Genomic DNA, 22,370 nt, shown 5'->3' on the forward strand with positions numbered 1-22,370 from the left:
GCGTTGCCTGTACCTGGGGCTTCCGGTGGAGGTCCCTGGTACATTGGCTGTTGACCTCCTTTCGTATTGCCTGTACCTCTGGCTTCCGGTGGAGGTCCCTGGTACATTGGCTGCTAGCCTTCTTTCGTATTGCCCTTCCTTCTCCTGCTTGGTAAGGGCTGGGCTGCCTCTTGTCATTATGACACATCCCCTGTGAGACAGTGTTCTCCGCGATGCTGAGTTTCTAGTCTGCTGCGGGGGGTGGGGGGGGAGACTGGGCTCTTTCCCCAATCCCAGTGGCTCATCTCCTGTTAGGGAGGACTGGGCTTTTTCCCTGTCCCGGTGATTGTACCCTGTTGGGGTCATGGGTGGGTTTGCCTGAGCTGGAGAAGTCCTCTTGCAGACCCTCCTTCCCCGTGGGTATGGCTAGGGTATCTATTCTATGTGAAGGACTCTATCAGATGAACAAGTTACTTACCTTCGGTAACGATGTGATAGAGACCATTCTAGCCGCAGATTCCTTCACGGCCCGCCCTTCCTCCCAGTTCTGCGAGGACCTTTGGCTTGGTCTTCTGCACTTTCCTCCCGGTGGTTGACTGTGTCTTCTGTGAGTGCATTTTTTTTTTTTTTTTTAAAGAACCTTTATTGTTTCAGCAAGGAAATACAAACATGGGCCTACAACCATTCCGGCCGGCCGCTATTCAAGTCGGAAATAGAGCAATACATTATAGAAAAAGACAGCGGCACGGAAATCAAGGTCTGAAGAGCGTCCAGGATATAACACACGCGTAAACTTACAATGTGAGAACAAGGATCCAAGAAGGTTCATTTTACAATAAAGAAAAATAAAATTAAAATCAATGCCGTACAGTCATACACGCTCCTACGATAGCTAACAAAAAGCAGAAAACCCGCCAGCAGTGCAAATGCATTCGAAGTAATGGGGGATAGGGCCTTTGGGTCAGGATAGTTTTAAAAAACACATACAGTTCGTTGCGAGCTATGCCCCATCCCTCAAAGCGAAACACACTGTAGGAAACATAAAAGACGACGACATCGAAAAGAGAAGGACAAAGGGCCATAAAGACAAAGAAAGGACAAATTAACAATCCCATCCCCCTACCGCCCACCCTGCACCCCTGCAGAAGGTTACGGCCTACCCCCCCCCCCCCAGCAGCGTGCCTGTCGCCCTAATTAAGAAACCCGAAATATAGAGAAGAAGAGAGAAAAAAGAAGAAAAAATGTTGGAGAAGGACCATCGACCCGGCCACCCGGCCCCTCCCCACACCGCGTGCAATAATCGTCAGACAGCAATGCTAGAAGGACTACGAAAAAAAGTAATCATTTATAGCACAATCAATTATATCCCCGCTGAGTGTCCCTTAAATCACCGTCAAACAACAATAAGTCCCACCATGTCCCAAACGGTCTCACCCCTGGCCTCTTCTATCCATAGTACCAACGTATATCTCGCTCTCAATCGGCATACAAAATAGCATGAAGGGTTCAAATGTTCCAGGAGGATCGGGAAGTGTCGTTGCTCCATGGGACGTTAGCCACCAGTACCCCGCCGAAGACGCATGGCGGAAATCTGTCTGTATCAATATCAACACCGATAACAACCTCCAGTCCGAACACAGTTTCGCCAGCCATGGAAAAAGAATCACACGATGCGGCAAGCGCTGAAACACCGCCGGGGCAGCCCAAAACACGGATCGACGTCGTTCTGTCACTCGCCAAGCAGACAAGAGCCCCAATGAGTCAATCCCATGTGCAACAGGTGTACCCACAGCAGTCTCATGAACCAAGTCTATCAGTGACTCTACGGACTTAAACGTAGCGGAGGCATTCGTCAGTGACACAGAGGCGGGCAGATCGGCGCCTACACAAGATTGAACCAAGCCTACGTGGAACGGTGGAACAACAATGGCGGCCATCCTTCTTCCCAGTTCCCGGGCCTCCCGGATCAGGGTCATTTGCAGGGTTGTTAATGCAGCCAGTACATCTCCGGACGTGGGCCCTTTCTCATGATGCCAACCCCCGGGACTCTTGTACAGCGGTTTCTCTGCCCAGATGAAGGGTGCGGAAAAGGGTGCCGTCCGCCATCTTAGCCGTTACGGCCTCCTCCTTCTCCATCTCACCTCAGGACCGGGCCCCACACCAGGATGCAACAGGATTCACAGGAGGACCCCAAAAATCAAAGCAGTCATCTCAACGTAGGGTCACCAAAGGGCTAAATAAAATCTCTGCCGCTCCCCGGGAGGCACCCGTCAGTCCCGGGAGAAGTTGTTAATGCCCTGACATCACACCGAGGGGGGGCCGAGTATCATGGTTTCCCTCCGGTCCTGCTGTATCGCACTTCCCGCAGAGCAATCTGCTATTTGGAGGAGGTCGGAACTGTCGCCTTTGGCCAGCAGATCTCAGGTTCCCTCCGACCGACTCCCTTCCGCAGCCAGAGGCTGCTGTTGTTGCAGTCGCGGCCGGATACTCCCCTCACTCGAGATCCCGGTCCCGGCACAGTGAAGGCCGCCAAACAGTCGGGGACATTTCTTCGGGTCTACCGCATGGAGAAGCCTCAGGAGCAGACGGTAAGTGAACGGTGTCCTTCGCCTACTTAGATATGCAATTATTGCACAGGATAATTGCCAGGATATATGTGCGGGGTGAGAGGGCTCACGGAGCCGAGCTTTTATGCAGCCATCTCGGTCGCCATCTTGGCTCCTCTGTGAGTGCATTCTTTCGCTCTTTTTGACGAGATGATTCTTGTTTCTTGTTCCTTCCTCTTCTTTGGCGCATTGCAGTATGGGTTTATATGTATTCCTGTGCCCCTCTGCTCTGGTTGCTCCAGGATTGGGACTTGCCTTCACTCTCTTCTCTTCACTCCCCTCCCTTTCCCCCCTTTTGTTACTAGGGGTCCTGGCCCCTCTGCTAACCTCTGGGTTGGGGGTCATCTGGCCGTGCCTTTTTCCCTTGTTCCTTTGGGGGGTTGTCACACTCTCTGCTGGGGTTGCCTTGGAGGTTGTTGTTCCTGTTTGTCTTGGAACTGTTTCCCCTTCGTTGTTCCTGGTTGGGGTTGTAGTCCTGCTACATTATGTCATGACATTTTGCATTTGTTCCTGGTCTCCGGGGGGGACTGTGTACATACGGGCATGGTGGCTGCTCAGGGCTGTGATATGTTCTTTCTTCTTTCCCTGCCTTTGGGTGCTGCAGTGTTGACACTGCTCCTTATGGTGTTGTTCGTCACCATTCCTTTTTCCAATTATTTCTGCTCTTTCGCACACTGTTCCCATACTCCCACAGTTTTGTCTGATGGCTCCGCGTTGTGGCGCAAAAAAGTTCTCCGAAGAAACTGACGTAGGCTCCGCGTTGTGGCGCAAAAAAGTTCTCTGAAGAAACGGACGTAGGCGTGCCGGAGTGGGACTTATGTGACCTTGCTGACCTCATGTACGTGGACGACGCCTGGGCGGAGTCGCGTGATGCCGTACCCCCCGCTCGGGGGGGTGCTGTGGCAAAAAACAAAATTTGGGTCCAGTCTCACGCCTGGGGGTAATTCTATGTGAAGGAATCTGCGACTAGAATCGTCTCTACCAGATACATCGTTACCGAAGGTAAGTAACTCGTACTACTGACCTGTACCACACACTCCAAAAATTGGAAAGTATCGGACCAGCTGGAAGTGGTGGTCGCAGAAGGGGCCCACAAGAGGGGTGAACTGGAAAAGAGATGTCTATCGAGCAGACAAGTCCTTCAACCGCGTTGACTGGTCATTCTTGGCGAAGCCTCTTGACGAGACCACTATGGGGAGCTGCCCCCTTTTGCCCCTGGTTTTCTCTTTCATGATGGAACCTTTATATCACAGAATCATGGCCAACTCACTGACCATGGGCATTTCAACTAAGCAGGGATCACAGAGACTGGCAGTGTATGCGGATGATGTTTTATGTTTCTTGACAGACCCAGCAAAATCACTACCTGCACTCTTGAAAGAGCTTGAGCGCTTTTACCTCATATGGGGATTCTGGGTCAACTGTCAAATTTTTGGCTATGGGAAGGGAAGGTGGTACCCTCGAGGAAGTCATAAGGAAAAAGATTGCAGAGGTCCCCACGAGGGTTTAGGTACCTAGAAGTTACAATTCCGCCCACCATCAATGAGTTATCCTCCAGCAATGTCCCAACACTCTTAGATACTCTGTTCAAAGACTTATACTGATGTGACTTACTCAAGATCTCTTGGGAGGGCAGGATATATTGTGTGAAGGTAAACCTACATCCCAGGCTGCTGTACTTTTTCTGCTTCCTCCCGATGCAGGTTTCCCTGGAGACCATAAAAACACAAAACATGAAGATGTGTACCTTTATGAGGGGGTGGGGTAACAGCCCCAGGTGGTCCGATCCTAGTTAATGAGGGGTCCTGAGGAAGGGGGACTAGGAGTGCCTGATATTGAGCTTTGCATCTTTGTGACTCAGCTTAGTCCGGCCATGGCGTGGTGTTGACTAGTTGCAGAAAAGGATGGAACAAGAATGTAGCCCAGTGCCCTTACACTACCTGCTTTGGCTTCCCCGCAGGCACGTGCCCTAACCTCAACACTGAGGCGGAACACGAGGATTAACCTTCACTATTGGTTGAGGGCTCAGAGGACAAAGGCGATAACAATTCATCCATTCATGCTAATAGCCATCGTTAGAAACCCAGATTTCCCACCTGGATTGAATACCAACGTTACCACACTGTTTTGGGGGTGGGGGGCTGATTTATCTAGGACAGTTATACTCGGTGCCCTAATAATGTACAGCTGGGCCCGTGAGTCTCATACCAGATAAGTCAACTATTATCCAGTATATGGGGTGTCTTTCATAGATTCACATGCCTGAATCATTCCCCGTCGTCGAGACGGGAGCCTCCGGTATATAACAAAGTAATGTCCTATAGACATACATAAAGAAAAATAGGCCTAAGGGCCTCACCTTAGTAGCCTATCCTTGTCCTTATGCAAAAAGGACCAAACTCTTAGAGCCAGCCAATCAGCTATCACCTCCCTCTAGAACCTTCCCTGCTGGAGCCTCAGTCTCTCAGATTTTCTACCGCACGTTGTGCTAGGGAGTCTCCAACCTGAGCTCTCCTCAGGATCTCTTCTAAACCTACTTTATTCACTTGGAAACAGGATTACTTTCTCAAATTCTCCAACTGGGATATATAAGACTCTTCAATTGCAGTAAGTGCTGTCTTTCCTTGCCATTTTAAGGAATGTCTGGATCCCAGAAGAAAGCCCTTTTCAGGGCCTGCTCTTCATGTGGGAAGAAAAGGCTCCATGTGGAGGACAAGCACGACCTGTGCCTATACTGCCTTTACCCAGACCACGTCCCTAAGGATTGTAAGATCTGTCGCTCTTTCCCTAATAAGACCTTGAGGGATAGAGAGGGCCGACTTCTCATTTGGCTGGACAGGCTCAAACAGAGGGATAATGTGGAGTCCTCAGAGGGCAGCTTCTCCATGACTTCGGACGTCTCCCTCAAGAGGCCAAGGGGGGACCCCCCTGGCCCCTCAGACACTCCTCCTATGAAGATGCATAAGATATCTTCAGAGGCCAAATCTACAACCTCCTCAGTGTCTGACATAGGCTCTCACGCCTTTAAGAAGCCTGCGCACTCATCCACCAAGCCTACGCCATCTTCCACGCAAAAGAAGGCTGTGACGCCACTCGCCGTCTCCACAACGACGACGACGGTGTCGACGACGACGGCGTCGTCAGTCCTCGCATCGACGACGACCACTCCATCATCATCGTCGGCAGGTAGGCCCATCACATCTGTCATACTGCTGAAATCGTCGTCGTCTAAAACACCATCGTCGACGAAATCGGGGCCGTCAACGACGACCCCGTCGACGAAGAGCTCATCGACGTCAAAATCGGGGTCGTCGACGATGACACCGTCGACGAGGAACCCATCGTCGATGTGAGAAGTTGGCCTGATGTGCAGTGTTCACTATTCTAGTGATCACTATATATCAGTCCAAACAACCCTTATTGATGATTGGTTGTAAGTCAACCTTATAGACCAGCTATCCTAGTAGCGTGGATACGAGCAGCCTAAGGCTAAGACTCTAGAGGGCGTGTTAAGCCAGCTGTTTTACCATCACATTACCCCTTGAACACCCAGTGAAAGGACACCACACAAGTTGTTATGAAAATAAACAGTGTATTTATTTATAACAAGACTACCCTGGCTCTTTATGAGACAGGGAGTTAAGCACACAACAAAACTCTTATAAAAATACTTAAGTTAGCACAGTATACACAAATGCCCGAGGGGCACGAAAAACCATATACTCTGAAAGTGGAATGCGAAATTACTAGCAGGTAAGTACAGTACTAATAGGCTTTGGAATCGCTAGGACTTGACTATAGAATCGTTAGATTACTTCTAGGAGGCCCAGGGGACTCGGGTGCAGAGTGTGCACTCTCACGCGGGATGCGGGACAAAGTCTATGATAGCTAGTAAAGTTAAAGTTAGTGTTCACGGGCGAACCCGACCTGGTAGGAAGAAAACGACAGTGGATCCTGACCCTTGGATAGTGAGGCTATGCTGGGGCACCGAAATGCCGAAGTTACCTAGCCCAGGGGCTGCAGCTGCATATGTCTCAAAAGACGTCGGGAATCCTCGTAGACGAACCAGGAGCCTGGAAGAAAGATGCTGGCAGGCGACCAGTGAAGAGAGTTCGAGTTGATCCAAGCCTGGATCTTGAAGATGGATGACACCTGAAAGCAGAGGGGACCAAGTTCGTGACTACTAGCCAGTAGTCAGGGGCACCAGGAGGCACCGGAGGGTAGTCACCTCGACTAGGTGAGTGGGCGACGCTGCGCTCTGCAGATCTCACGGACCAGGAGGCGTTGTCGGCGACCAGGATGGAGGGGCGAGCTGTCCCACGATGGATGAAGCTGTCGGCGTCGAAGGACCCAGGATTGGGCAACAAAGCCTTGGCTAATTCAAGCCCACGCGGTGGACTCAAAATGGCGTCTTGAGTGGACCAGGAGGGTCCGGGGTGCTCCTCTTCTGGAAGGGAGCAAGGGCCAGTCTGGAGCAACCAGACCAGCAGCAGTGATGTCGTCGGGCGTCGTTCAAGAGGCCACAAGCCAGCAGGCTAGTAGCCAAACAACGCGGTGAGCAGCAAAAAGCAGAAGGGCCCCACGCCGATCGTGGAGATGCTGGGGGGCTGATCTTCGGTGCTGGAGCTGCTCAGGGTCGGGGCTTCTCGGACCCCAAAGCACTCGCCAGTAGATTACCCGGCGGGCTTGCTGTGAAGAAGTCATGCAGTCTTGGCAATAGTCGGTCCCTTGAGGTCTCGTCGCACTCACGGTTCTCAGCTTGGCTGTAGAGGTGAGTAGAGGTCGGAGGTGCCAGGGAAGCCGGGTCTTGTCGAGCTGGGCAGTCAGATTCCGGAGGAAGGACTTGCAGCAGACCGCAGTGTTCTTAAGGTGGTGCCTGCGGATGCAGGGTGACTACTCCTTAGTCACAAGGGAGAATCTTGAAGAAGAAATCTTGATGTCCTTTCGTAGAAAGTCGTGTCTTGATTCCAAAGATGATCTAATTTGGAAGGGGGCCTGCTCCTACCTTTATCTGGGAAAAGGGGGCTGGCATGCGACTAAGTCCTGCCCTATGGGTGGGACCAGGAGGGGGGTGGTTACACCCCTCTCCTTTGGCGGGCTTTCCCCAGGCCAGGGGCTGGAGTGCCCCTGGAACTGGTTTCAGCCGGCCTATGCACAGTGAGCACCGGGGTGCCACTTGCAGTCACCTTCCTCTAAAGCCCTGCCTACCTAGGATACACAAAATCCTGTCTGGGACGGTGCTAGCACCGCCCCTGGCAGGAAACCCTTTGTCCTTATCTCCTGCTCTGGGAGGACTCCCAGCAGCAGGAGGGCAGACTTGTGTCTCGGTGGCAGCATCCATTTTGTGGATGCTAAGGCTCTGTCTGACTTTAACCGGGGTTACAGGTTACATACATGTCGTGTCCCTCTAGAAGGGTGGAATGCTAACCCCGTCGCCAGAATTGGCGAGGGGTTAGTATTCCAATTCGTATGACACCTTACTCGACACGTTTTGATAAAGCGATACCAGAGTTGGCATATAACCGCGAGGATTATAATGCACTTAAGAGTATATGGTATGCGATATCATGGAAACGGCTAAGGGATGGATCCCGAAAGCCGCAGACAGGCTCAGCTCATGCCAGAGCACCATCTCACACGATTCCAAGCACTCTGCCTTCAGGATTGTTAAGGCCTGCCATAGGAGTGACTGATAGGAGATCTGTGTGTCCATTTTAGGGTTAGATATAGGTATACTATATCTAAAGCAAAGGGTGATTACACCACCTTGCCCCAGCTGTCGTGCAGCCAGTTGTGTCAGTTTAGTTAGTCAGCCATGGGGTGGCACAATACATGCTTCAGCCCCTGGGAGACTTCTGGGTGCACCTCAGCCCTGGGTACAGGGACTTAGAGAGGGCCCAGTGCCAATTCATTACCTGAGTACAATTTGGATAGAGAGAACAGCTAGGCTGTGGGTGTGATTAGCAGGCCCACAGCCAGGGAAAGTCGTAAACCAGTGCAGCAAAAAGCAAAAATCTGGGTGATCATAGGATTGCAGACCCTACTCTCCTACAGTCGACGACGACCCCGTCGACGAGGAACCCATCGACGACCAAGCCAGGGACGTCGACGACGAGAAGCCCGCCGTCGACGGAAGGCGCGTCACCGAGACCGTCGACGACGAAGACGTCGACGAGGAATGAATAGTCGACGAGAAATGAATCGTCGACGAGTGCATCGTCGCCGAGGACGTCGTCGACGACCGCGTCGTCGACGAAAACATCGACGACGACAAAAATCTCGTCGCTTGAACCCCCGTCGACGGAGAACATGCCGTCGACGACGAAACCGTCGACGGAAGGGTCGTCTACGACCAGGGACAACGCGGACCCGTGGAAGAAGTCCAAGCTAGTGGAACCGTCGTCATGGACGCAGCCTCCGCCGACACCACCGCGCAAAGTGCCAAAGAAGCTGATCACGCCCGAAACGACCTCCCCGAGCAAAGTGCAGAGCCACTTACCTTCTGATTTTCTCCAGAGTGAAGACTCTGAAGAGGAAACAACTCCTCAAGCTATGTCCATCTCTGACCTCCACGTGAAATGCCAAAGCACTGATGAGGAACAGGAGGAATTTACCTACCAGGAACACTCTTTCCGAGCGCAGGTACGGACGGAAGTGACCCCGATGGTGTGCCTTCCGGTGTCCATCGTGGATGACCTTAAACATCTCATCCGAGACTACAAGCAGCGTTTCCCGGAGGCACGGGATGCTGAGAATAGGGGCCCAACGCCGGCGACATGTGCTCCACCGGCAGCCCCACAACAGACGCGACCACGTCCGCAGGCCTCCCATGAGGCAGTCTCACCTCAAGTAGTGGAATCCTCGGAGGAGGAAGCGGAGGAAATGGAAGAAGGCGAAGTCCCTGAGGGTCGCACGGATCAGGACGACGACGACGATGAGTATGTCGCGCCCTCCCCAGCTTCACCCCAACCACGCCAATCGGATTCTCCGCCAGTGGACATTGGCGGGTTCCATAAGTTAATGGAGCGGGCAGCGAAGCGTTTCCACATGGAAATGGAAACAACGGAAACAGAATGTTTCTTATATGATTTTAAAGAACAAACAAAAAAGATCACTAAATCAATTCCGATTATTGAATTTCTCTGGGACCAGGGAAAGAAACTGATGGCCACGCCGGCGTCCATACCTGCGGTTATCCCACGTCTGGACAAGAAATACAAAGCTCCCTCCAAGGCGGCTGTTTGTTTCAATGGGCACCCAAAACCTGATTCAGTGGTGACCCAGGCAGCTCAGAAGAATTCCCGCAACCCTTCCTCTCCCTTGTCAGCACCACCGGACAAAGAGGGAAGAAAGTTGGATACCATTGGGAAACGGTTCACCACTACGTCAGCCATGACTATCAAAGTCGCCAACTCTATTGCCCTGTTAGGATGCTATAATCGCCAACTGTGGGAGGACATGGTACCTTATTTGGCGGAGCTACCAGATACGATGCAGGAAGAGGTCAAGGCACTGCTCTCGGAAGGTCAAGCCTCGGCAGCGGAAATCATAGATTGTGCCATAGATGGAGCCATGACTGGCTTTCGCCAATTAGCTGGAGCAGCAGTCCTGCGGCGCCAGGGCTGGCTTAAGGCTACCTCATTTAGGCAAGAAGTTCAAACAAAGGTGCTAGACATGCCCTTCGACGGCCAACATCTTTTCGGAGCCACAATTGATGAAGCGCTCCAGAACATTAAAAAAGACACCGATGCGGCTAGAGCACTGGGTACGCTGCAGGCTAGGAACCAGTCCTTTCGGGGCAACAGGTCCAGGGGTCAGCCCTCATACAGGGGGTCCTTCCAAAATAGATCCTCCTATTCATACCAGAATAAGTCGCAGTATCCACAGAAGCAACAGCAGAACCGCCAAACTTCCTATGGACGATCGAACTTCCGAGGAAAGAACCAGAGGAGGGGCACTGGCGGCCGCCAGTGACCGATTACTCCGGCCAGTCCAGCAAAAATATCCCTCATTCAAAATTGGAGGAAAGTTGACCCATTTCCTACAGAATTGGCATCTCATAACCACAGATCGGTGGGTCCTACAATTGATAAGATTCGGCCATTCCCTGGAATTCATCACCATCCCACCTCCAACACCGCCACGCAAACTGCCACACAAACATCTACGGCCGTTGCTCCTGGAAATATCCGCGATGTTGAAGAAGGGAGCGATCGAGCTGGTCCCACCATCTCAAAGAGGACAGGGATTCTATTCCCGCTTCTTTCTCATTCGCAAGAAGGGGAAAAAGTGGAGGCCCATATTGGATCTCAGAGCCCTCAACTCTTTCCTAAAGAGTCAGTCGTTCAGGATGGTGACGCTCCAAGAAATTCTGGGCATTCTAGAAAGCGGAGATTTCATGACTTCCCTAGATCTCCAGGATGCCTACTACCACATCCCGATCCTCAAAGGGCACAGAAAATTCCTAAGGTTCGAGGTGGCAGGACGCCACTACCAATTCAAAGTACTGCCGTTCGGCCTCAAATCCGCCCCGCGGATTTTCACAAAGTGCCTTTCTCCTGTGGCAGCCTTCCTGCGTCAAATGGGTCACCAGGTCTTCCCTTACCTCGACGACTGGCTGGTGAAATCCCCCTCAGCAACAGGCGCGACCTCATCCTCCAACGCCTGCACCAATCTCTTTCTGCACTTAGGATTAACTCTCAATCTCGAGAAATCCTGCATGACCCCGACCAGCCGCATCTCCTTCCTGGGGGCAACCTTGGACACGGAATGCGTGAAAGCATTTCCTTCAAAGGAACGGAAACACAAGATCGTATCTCTGGCCACGGCTGTGGCTTTGAGAAAGACCATGAGAGTTCGAACTTTCAAATCACTACTGGGCATGATGTCGTCCTGTATCCTCCTCATCCCGCACTGCCGCCTCAGGATGCGTCCATTGCAAGAAGCTCTCGCATACCAATGGACTCAAAGTACTGGCTCGTTCGACGACACAGTGAGAATAACACCACAGATGTCCAAAACTCTGCGATGGTGGATGAATCACAGAAATCTGTCGACAGGCCTACCCTTCCTCCTTCCAGCAGCACCTTTGGTAATCACCACGGATGCCTCCCTGGAGGGTTGGGGAGCGGTCCTACAGGACCTACAAGTCAGCGGCAAATGGACGGACCAGGAGAAGACATTCCACATAAACCTTCTCGAACTGCGAGCGGTCTTCCTGGCACTGAAGGCCTTTTTACCACGTATCCAGAACTCCCAGGTCCTCTCCAGGACGGACAACACCACGACGATGCACTACCTGAACAAGCAGGGAGGGACGCGTTCGCTCACTCTCTCACGCGAATCGCAAGAAATCTGGAACTGGCTAGTGCTTCAAGGGATCACGCTCAAAGCGGAATATGTCCCTGGCAAGGACAATACCATCGCGGACGCACTCAGCAGACGGACGTCTCTCACTCACGAATGGGAGCTCGACCAAGGTACACTAGATCAGGTATTCTCAGAATGGGAAATCCCAAGGATCGACCTCTTTGCCACCAGGGAGAACGCCAAATGCCCAAACTACGCAAGTTGGCGTCCCCAACAAGGGTCACTCTGAAATGCCCTTTCCATCAGTTGGTTCGGCGTCTTTGCGTACGCTTTTCCCCCCTTCCCGATGATTCCCAGGGTCCTCAGGAAGATGAAGGCAGAGCCTTGTACCCTGATCCTAATTGCCCCGTTCTGGCCGAGGCAGCATTGGTTCTCGGACCTTCATCGCCTCTCCATCAGGGCTCCGATTCGTCTGCAACAGCACCCGAACCTGCTGACTATGTCCAACGGACAGATCCAACACCCGAACCTACCATCGCTCAGATTATCAGCCTGGCTCCTGAGCACAGAGAATTCTGTCATCTGAACATCCCACAGAAATGCAGGGAGGTCCTAGCGAAAGCGCGAGCGGACAGTACCAATAGAACGTACTCCCTCAAGTGGAAGCGGTTTTGCTTATGGTGCGTGGAACAAGATCTGTCACCTCTCCATATTACCCCTGTGCAGATATTGCCATACCTTCTACACTTGGCGGAGTCAGGACTGGCGCATGCATCTATAAAGGTTCACTTGGCTGCAATTTCACGCTACACTAGATCCTCGAAGGCCCCTTCGCTTTGGTCCAGCAGGCTTATTAAACAGTTCCTCAAAGGCTTGTATAGGTCGTACCCAAGGCCTAGAAGGATTCCACCTACATGGCATCTAAACTTGGTACTCACCCAGCTTATGAGCCATCCTTTTGAGCCCATTCACCGAGCACCCATCAAGTACATCTCATGGAAGGTAGCTCTTCTGCTCGCTCTAACATCGGCCAGGAGAGTCAGCGAGTTACAAGCTCTATCCATTCAGGAACCGTTTATGCAATTTAAACAAGACAGAGTGGTGCTGAGGATGAATCCCAAATTCATGCCAAAAGTGCCTTCAGACTTTCACCTTAATGAACCGGTGGTTCTACGTTCCTTCTTTGCAAACCCTACCACTGCAGCAGAGAGGACGTTACACTCCTTAGACCTCAAAAGGTGTATAAGATTTTACTTGGACAAGACAAAAGACTTCAGAAAGTCGTCGCAACTTTTTGTGGCCTACAGTAGACCAAGACTTGGTCTCCCACTCACGAAACAGAGTATCTCAAGATGGATCTCTTCGGCGATAGCATTCTGCCATGAAAAGGCCGGCCGGCCGTTGAATGCCACGGTGCACGCACACTCCACAAGAGCAATGTCCACATCAGCAGCGCTGTTCGCTGGAGTGCCGATTCTGGACATATGCAGAGCAGCGACGTGGAAGTCGCCGCATACGTTCTCCAGACACTATTGCCTGGATGTTGAGCTTCTGCAGGACGCAGCTGTGGGCCAGGCGGTGCTTCGACATCTATTCCAGTGAGGTGAGCCTTCCTACATCCCGCCATCCTGGTATGCACATCTCTTCTATTTGGTTATGTTGATGTATCCTAATACTTACAGTCGCATGATACTTAGTGTATTATCTAACTGATTATGTGGCATCATTGCATCAGACATGTGCATAATATGTATTGCTAACTATTCTGATTCAGGCATGTGAATCTATGAAAGACACCCCTAATACTGGATAAGAAATGCGTTACTTACCTGTAACAGCAGTTATCCAGTATTGGTGTCTTTCATAGATTCACATGCAACCCTCCCGCCTCCCCTGGAAGGACTCACGTTCTCTCTCTACCTGCCTTACGCCTACCTAGCTTGGTGCGTACGAAAATCTGAGAGACTGAGGCTCCAGCAGGGAAGGTTCTAGAGGGAGGTGATAGCTGATTGGCTGGCTCTAAGAGTTTGGTCCTTTTTGCATAAGGACAAGGATAGGCTACTAAGGTGAGGCCCTTAGGCCTATTTTTCTTTATGTATGTCTATAGGACATTACTTTGTTATATACCGGAGGCTCCCGTCTCGACGACGGGGAATGATTCAGGCATGTGAATCTATGAAAGACACCAATACTGGATAACTGCTGTTACAGGTAAGTAACGCATTTCTTACATTGAGTCCAACAACAGAAAATACGCACACTGGGTGCACAGAACAAAACCAAAATTCAAGACATGATTGCAGAGAGGGACACCACAAAAGTGTTATCTCACGTATAAAGAGCACCAAAGAATCCCACCCCCACACTGCAACTTCCATGCATGCAAAAATGGGCCACTGACGGAGGGAGATTGGATTCTCAGATGGAGACGGGCTGCACATTCTTCACTCTGCCTCCAGAACAGGATAAATGCTTTTAAACTAATTCTCTGCTCGTACACGACACCCATTTGACTAAAAACGATGGTGGACTCCCAAGACACACGTGTTGGAGGGGGATGTGGAGCGAGGGGGGGCATAATTGCATATGTAGTGGGAGTGCACCTACACACAGCAGTTCTGGAGTCAAGTAATAGAGGCTATGAGAGACATTACTAATGTATCCCTCTCCATGCGGCCAGGGCTAGTCCTGCTGGGAATGATAGACGAAGAGGGAATGTCCCCACTTTTCCCTTCGGTGGCTAGAATGCTTACACCGTTGCTGCTGGAGGCTTGCCTGGTAGTAGCACAACATTGACGCCCGCCGACTCCATTAACCCAAGGGATGTGATGGACTAAAGTCTGGAACATCCATACAATGTAAAGACTGACTGCACCAGTAGGGGACACCATGTCGAAAAGTGAGAATATTTGGACCCCATTCCATACATATGGGAGAACCGGCCACCGGTGCAAACAATGCAGGTGGTGATTAAGGGGAGTCATGTGCAGGGAGGGTAAGAGATTTGTGACCAGGGCTGTTTTTTGGGGAGTGGCTGTGTGCTGCTCTTGGAATGTGTAGGTATGTGGCTGGTGTTTGGGAGGGGTTAGATCAGATTTGCAAGGTGTCGCAGAGAAGACATTAAAAAAAGTGTTCCGCAGCAATATTTACCTGTGGCTTGAAAATGTTGTTTAAAAAAAAAAAGTAAAACTAAACCTACAAATTGTATATCCTTTACCTAAAAGAACTGTGACTAGTTTGTAAAAGAGTCCAATCCATGTTATCATGTTTTCCTCGTTGCAGGGTTACCTTCCAGAAAGCATGATTGACCGTATATTAACGGGTCCAGTGGTGCGAGAAGAAGTGAGCAGGAGGGGAAGGCGGCCAAAAAGTGAAATTGCCAAAGCGACCACAGCAGCATCTGCTGCTTCAGCAACCTCTATTACCTTGAACCCTTTGTTAGCTAATGGAATGCTTCCAAATGTAGACCTCTCTGCGCTTCAGGCTTTACAACAGAACCTCCAGAGCCTGCAGTCACTGCACTTGACAGCAGGTCTAATGGGAATGCCCGCAAGTCTAACTACAGGGGGAGAAGCTAAAAGCATTGCTGCCATGTTCCCTATGCTGCTGTCCGGAATGGCGGGATTACCCAATTTTCTGGGATTGGGGGGCCTTGCTGCAAAATCACCAGAAATAACTTCAGAGGAAAAGAAGGGGAACTCCAGCAGTGATTCCAAGGATATGGATGTAAAAACTGAAAGGACAGAAACTCCATTTGACCATGCCAGCGAAAACTGTGGGTCTTCTTCACCATCCACGTCATCGGCTGCGGCACTAAGTGTAGCATCTTCCGCCAACCCTTTAGCACTTAACCCTTTACTTTTATCTAACATACTGTATCCAGGGATGCTTCTCACTCCAGGCCTTAATCTCCGAATTCCAAGTTTGTCCCAGTCACATATTTTTGATGTACAGAACAATGAAAATAGTGACAAAGGCTCCCTGAAGCCCACAGAGGAGAAAGGAGACGAATCTCCGGTTACAAATCAGGAGAGAGGGGGGACTGAGCAAAGCTCTTACAATGAGAACAGCACAGATGAGGGTTCGGAAAAAGCAGATGCTTCAACGGGATCTGATAGCACGTCGTCGTCATCCGAGGACTCTGATTCTTCTGACGGAGATTAGCCCTCAAAGACAATGCACTTAAGTTATAAATGAACTTATTTTGGATTTCCTCGTCAGTTATTTCATTGTAAATAACTCCCAGTTGTAGATTACATTGATGATTTTACTGACAGAACATTTCAGTATTTGTTTAGAAGTGCAAACTGCTTTCAGAGACATTTTGCATGTAATATTATTGAAATTCATGGGTTTCTGAACTTGTATGTAGTATCAAAAATACACCACGGTGTAAAATAACAGCTAAAAGCATTATAATTTTTTTGGGTGGGAATGGTTAATTTTATTAAAAGGAAATACAAATTTGCTCTGAAGGAGCTGTATATAATAATATATTTGCGACGTAAACAGAATACTTTATGGATAATATTGTGATTTAATTTGAGAATATATTTTACAGCCTCTTTGACACTTATAATTTGCAGATCAAAACTCAGCAATAATTTGGGCAGCTAATGAATGTCATGAAAGCTGTAGAATTTCAACCACCATTGTTTTTATTTACATGAAAATACTCCATTGGTGCACTGCTGACGTTTCAAATTCAGGTACAAAAAAGTCAAAAGGAAAGAAAGTGAATCCCTGTCAGCCAACTATAATTGGCTACCTGTTACCTCAGCAGCGTTAGTTTAGAAAGTTTACATGGATTTCTTTACTTGCATTCTTTTGCTTTTTTTCTCTTTTTTAAGATATTCCATATATTCTTTTTGCCAGGCTGAAAGATTACCTCCTTAGCAGCAAGCCATTGCTTTGCTTAAACTCAAAAAGAAACCAGCTTGAGTGCAGGATAAGAATACCACATTAAAAAAGGTTTGCCCTTCTTTTGATGATCCCATATGCACATACTTTTTAACATACAGTAAGTAGTTGTAGAGCTTCTTGTAATATATTGTCTGCTGTTGTGCAGAGCCCTCCACACACAGTGGAGACAGGATGACCACAAAGTGCCACTGATAAGAAGCCTCAGCATTGCATACAGTACATCATGTAAGAACCTTCTTGTTTGTTTTATTTGTGATAGTTTTTCTCGGTTTTATGTCATGAAATCTCTTCTGCAGTGAGCTAATAATTGGTAGTTGAGAAGTCCAGATCAAGAAAAAATACTTTTAAGTGGCAGTAATGTGCAGTGTCAGTTTGGCTAAATAGCGGTGAACCTCTAAAATTTAACATTGGCGTTTGAATTAGGTTTTCAAGAATGCTGGGTTTCCCGAAAGACAAATAGATTTGCACTTTTAATATGAGAACAGTCTCCTGGTATGTGTCTTCGAACCCGGATTCAGAGAACCCTTTACTTTTAAAAATATTTGTCTAATGTTTGGTGTGTGATACGATTCCTTCAATTTGCTGAAGCTGCTATTACTCTGGCACGGGGTTAAACCTTCATTTGAACTGGTTGTTAATTCAAAAAGCTCCGTAGTGATCTAAATCTGAGCGGGATTTGAACAGAACTTTTAGAATTCCCCATGCAAGTCCTGGGGCAGGTGGAAACATGGGAACGGGAGCAGAAGATAAAGCATCTAAAATGGGTACATTGGGAGTGAAATGTATATTTTGATACAGTTTTATTGCCTGCTTTTATAATAAATTAAATGCTTTGTTTTTATGCCAAGAACTTTACTAAAAACATGCTTATGTGCAACATAACAATACCCCTTGATTAGATACAGTATTACACATGATTACAAAGGGATACAAGTAGTGTAAGCATCATGCTGGTTATTATAATTTCAAACCAAAATATTTATATTTCGTTTGTTTGCCCTTCAATTACTGTCTTAGTGATGTTGCTCTGTCCTGCCCTTCAGAGAAGATTGTGAAGCATCATGAAAGGATAACTTGCACACCCCATATTTTGCCATTGTTACATGTGATTTTTATTTAATCAGACACCATCTCTAAAGCAGCCAAAGTTTTTTTTTAAATGACGTGAAAGAACGACTATTTTAACCACAGCTTGCAGTTTGCGCCGAAAACCCTCAAATATTTGTGTTAAATCAAGTTTATATCTATATTGCATTTCTGATAAAAGATAAAGTATTTTCCTAATTATGATTGCTGACTTTGGTTAACATCAGGTAGGTCTCTTTCTGCGTAAACTACATAATTACAGTAAACAGAAGGTGTAACTGTTTTGGGGTTTTTTATAATTCCACTTGGTTTACATTTTGGTTTTATGTGTAATCGGTATCCATTTTTGTTGAAGCCCTGTCTCTAATCAACTGAAAAATATGCAAACTTTAAGAGTTAAAGTTAAGGGGCATAAGGAAAATGAAATTACATGAATACTAAATTTGCAGTTCACAGGATTTCTAAAGTGATAGACAAGTAGTGTGTTGATAGTTACAAAAAAGAACTTTAGCTGTTATTGCCTTGTATTTATATATCTTGTTTCAGGCTTCATGATCCAAGTCTTAGTCCAGTTATTTTTGGACATTTGCAATATTTGCCACTTGTGTTCTGTGTAGTCTGAATTTGCTTTCTGTAGTTGAACAAGCGTCTTAAGTCATTTGTAATTTATTGAATTACTTTCTATGATGTTCTATAGAGCAAATGGAAGTTTAATTATTTTTTATTAAACATATTCTTTGACAACTTTTGATGTCAGTCTTTGCACACTAAGGTCAGATTTTGTAAGTTTGAGCTGTACAATTTATATTTGTTTTATCCTCCAGTTTTGAAGCTGCAAAATATCAGCATAAAACCTCTCTTGTTATAACCCCTCATTTCTCCTGCAGCAACAAAGTTTGACATTGACTTATTGTTTGATTTAACTTGTAGCTCTTTCTTGTCCAGTTTCTCTTTTTGACATTTAGATAGTTCTAGTGGTAATTCCTTCCAGCAGATTCCTTATGTGAACTCTTCATTTGAATCAATCTAGATTTGCAGCAGTAACAACATTCCACTGGTATTAGCTATCACAGTGTGGCACTTGCCACATGTTCTTGAGTTGATAGTGCAAGTGACTTAGTGAGTCCCTAGAAGGTATCACCAGAACTAATAAGTCATGCATGCACTCTTTCCTCAACAGGATCTATATGCTACTATCTCCCCTTTTCACAGGCTAGTCTTTTGAAAAAATGTGATAAAATCTGCTTTGATACCACAGAGACATTAAAGCAACAAAGTCCTTCCAGTAGCAGAGAGTGTGGCGTACATTTAGAAGATAATTTCTGGCTGCTCAAAAAAGGGAAGTAATATAGATAGAAGTTTTGATGGCTTCTTGCATCTCATTGGTTTCTCAAGCTAAAATAAGAATGAGATCTCTGCATTGGAACCCATTTTACATGTTTTGATTCTATGATTTTCTCTGTACTCTCCTCAGGCAAATCCAGAGATACTCCGGTGACCCTACTACCTCAGTTTCTGTGCAGGTCCCAGTGTTCGTAGTTCTGCTGTCACAAGATTCTTCTGCTGCTTCAGAGGCCACAGGGTAACCTAACTTAACAGGCACCACTGATCTTGCTCAGATACCGGCCCCATCTTAGGTCAAAGCTGTACTTGAGAGCGATTCATGGAAAAATAATTCCTCCTGGATGATTCTCCTGGATGTTCCTTACAATAGAGTTGGAGAAAATTACTTGACTGGCAATGTTGTTACTCTACTCCTGCCAGTTGAACAACTCCCTTTCGGTCACGGAAACCGTTCAAAGAAAACCTGGTACCAAATTGGAATCAAAAAGCAAGCATAGTACTGGACTTCAAACCCTTTTTAGGGGACCCTTCTAGAAGGAATTAGTAATCAGGGGTGACCACAACCGACTGCTGAGACCCAGTCAAAACCAAAAGTGGTCAAGAAACAACGCTCAACCACTATTAAGGCAATTAGTGAAGCTTTTGACACACAGCGTAGGTTTGCCCCTTAGATGCTGAGGCCCCCCCCCTCCAAGTTCTGAGACATTTTTTGATGTTTGGGGCACTTCATGCTTAAGCCATCATAACTTTTTTCCTAAAACAGTTATGCACCCAAATTTGCTTCATGTGTTAGTACATTTTGAAAATTCTTATTGTAACCTGATTTGTAGATTCCCCTGGAAGATCCTGGGTAAATAGCAAAAATATGGCAAGAATGCTTTTTTTTTTTTTTTAAATGGGGAACATACTGTGCAAGCATGTGTGTTTTTTCCTAAAAATGGCATCAACCAAAGGTCTCCTATACTTATTTACATATTTCAGGAATAAGCAGAGTTGTAAAGGAAAATATATTTTTACCACAGTTTTTGCATTTTTCGACCCAGTAGTCTATTATTCATATTTTTTGCAGTTTTAGCCAACTTGCAGTTTGTGGTGGAAACAAGTGAAACCCATGGATAAACCTGGAAGGCTATGCATTTCTGAAAACTAGACAACATTCCGAATTCAGCAAACTTTAATTTCATTTGCATAGATCACTTATGGTTTTTTTTTTTTTAAAGAACTTAATTGTTGAAATTAAAAAAATGAAAAGTAGGAGAAAATAGCAATTGGTGGCAAAGTTTTAATCTCAAATGGAACTCTATGTACTTCTAAAATGTGTGCTAGATGCTTAGTTTAACACTAGTGGGTATTTGTTCACCTCTGAATGTGTGGTTACGTAGGCAATTACATGATTCAGAGGGCATTTTGCAAAATGTGTTCTTTATTGCACACTGACTTACATTTGGAAGCAAAAAATTGAGTAAAATCCAATTAGTAATTTCAAATGTTCTACTATTCTGTGTGAGTAAGAACATGTAGTACAATCCATGCAAGTCACACCACCTTGGACTCCCACTGGGTGTCTTGTTTTAAAAAATGTTGGGGTCTGATGGATATTCTTTGTGGCGGCTGAGCCCGACTAGTGTAGCCATTCAGCATGAAAGGAAATTTGGATTTCCACACACTCTGCAGTTCCATATGTCAAAACTACACATAGAAGGATCTACATTTCCTCTCACTATGGGGATACTCTAGGCCCCGGGCATGCAGAAAGATTGTTGGTGTTTTAGGGGTTTCAACCACCCCAAATTGTTTCTCCTTAAAGAAATAATATATACCTGTATTGTAGTGGCAGATTTGTAGTAAAACTTCCTTGGTTGGGGGGCCTCTTTTTGAGTAGGGTCCCAGCTTGATGCCTGGGCGAGCCACCCAACTCCTACTTTTTTTTATAGACTTCTAGCCGCAGATTCCTTACCTATTGACATTCCCCAGTCGTCAGACTGAATTTAGAAACTTTTAAGAAGTACCTCAGCATGCCGGTAGGTGGCTCCATGCGGCTCCTCAATGTAATGCTCCGGAATTGTGCGCAGCTCATAGAGGTGCTACTCCAGCCACTGATGTCAGTTCCTTTCTTTCCACACCAAAAGATGTAGTTCCGAGCCCTCTGTCTCTTTAGACTCCTATTATCTCTTAAAATTGTAATACAATGTGCGTGGGAATTGTCACCTCCCAAAATGGTAGGTGTTGAACCTTTCAGGGACTGTTGGAAACAAATGTCTCTGACAGACCCTCACAATGTTTGCCTGGGGTCAAGTCATGATTCTAATGCCTGCAGTGATTGCACATTGATGAACCCGAGGGTCATCCGAGACAGCGAGGCGAAACTCTACATCTCCAAGCTCTGGAAGACTCCACAGTGGGACTGCTCCAAGTCAAAAGTTCAACCCCAGTCCTGTTCCATAACCAAAAGTCGCAGGATTCAGTCTTCGTCTCTATCAGAAAAGTAAAGTAAGCCGAAGATAAAAAAAAACACAAGAAATCTAAGTGGATGTGAACCGCCGCCAGATTGTGATGAAGATAGTTCTGAAGATGAGGAATAATGTATATATGGGGCTTGGTTTAAAGAGATTGTCCGACGTGTTGGCCGCAATCAGCCAAATATGTACAGGCATTGGAACTGCATCGATGTAGTGGTTATATATACTAACTGTAATGTATGGTCATGTCCAACCTGATTTTATTGCTGAAGTTGTTAATGAAAATAAAAAACAGAATTTTCAACAACAAAAAAAAGAAATCTAAGTGGGTTTCCAGCTACTCTCACTCTCCTGAGACAGTGTGGGGTGGCGCCATACTTCTCAATCTTGTTCCCGAATTCTCAAAATCAGAGCCTATCCTGCAACTTGGTCAGGCACAACCTGAGTTTCTGGAGCCGTCTCACATGCCAAAACAGACCAAAGAATTCCTCATGGTCATGCTTCGACTTTTAAGATCCTTGCGAACTCCCTCTGGCAAACCTTTGAGCTTCATGGAGCTTAGATGCCTTCCATCTGGAATACCCCCTCAAAAACTTTCTTTGCAACTGATTGGTCCCTCTGAACATTCACAGGGCCACCTCAAGTTCTAGCTCCAGCGTCCAGG

At 47.3% G+C, this 22,370-nt stretch overlaps 1 protein-coding gene across 2 annotated transcripts in view; it reads left to right on the forward strand.

The window, feature by feature from the left end:
- The window catches only part of CHD9 (chromodomain helicase DNA binding protein 9), a 2,123,706-nt gene extending 2,105,059 nt beyond the window's left edge, over positions 1 to 18,647 (forward strand). For both annotated transcript variants that reach the window (XM_078670246.1, XM_078670247.1), the window contains exon 41: positions 15,177 to 18,647. In XM_078670246.1, coding sequence (XP_078526372.1) covers positions 15,177 to 16,058 — 882 coding nt within the window. In that variant the 3' untranslated portion in view covers positions 16,059 to 18,647. The remainder of the gene's footprint in view (positions 1 to 15,176) is intronic.
- Positions 18,648 to 22,370: the final 3,723 nt, after the last annotated feature.

The sequence above is a fragment of the Lissotriton helveticus genome, chromosome 12 (genome assembly GCF_964261635.1).
Source record: "Lissotriton helveticus chromosome 12, aLisHel1.1, whole genome shotgun sequence".
NCBI classification, from domain to species: domain Eukaryota; kingdom Metazoa; phylum Chordata; class Amphibia; order Caudata; family Salamandridae; genus Lissotriton; species Lissotriton helveticus.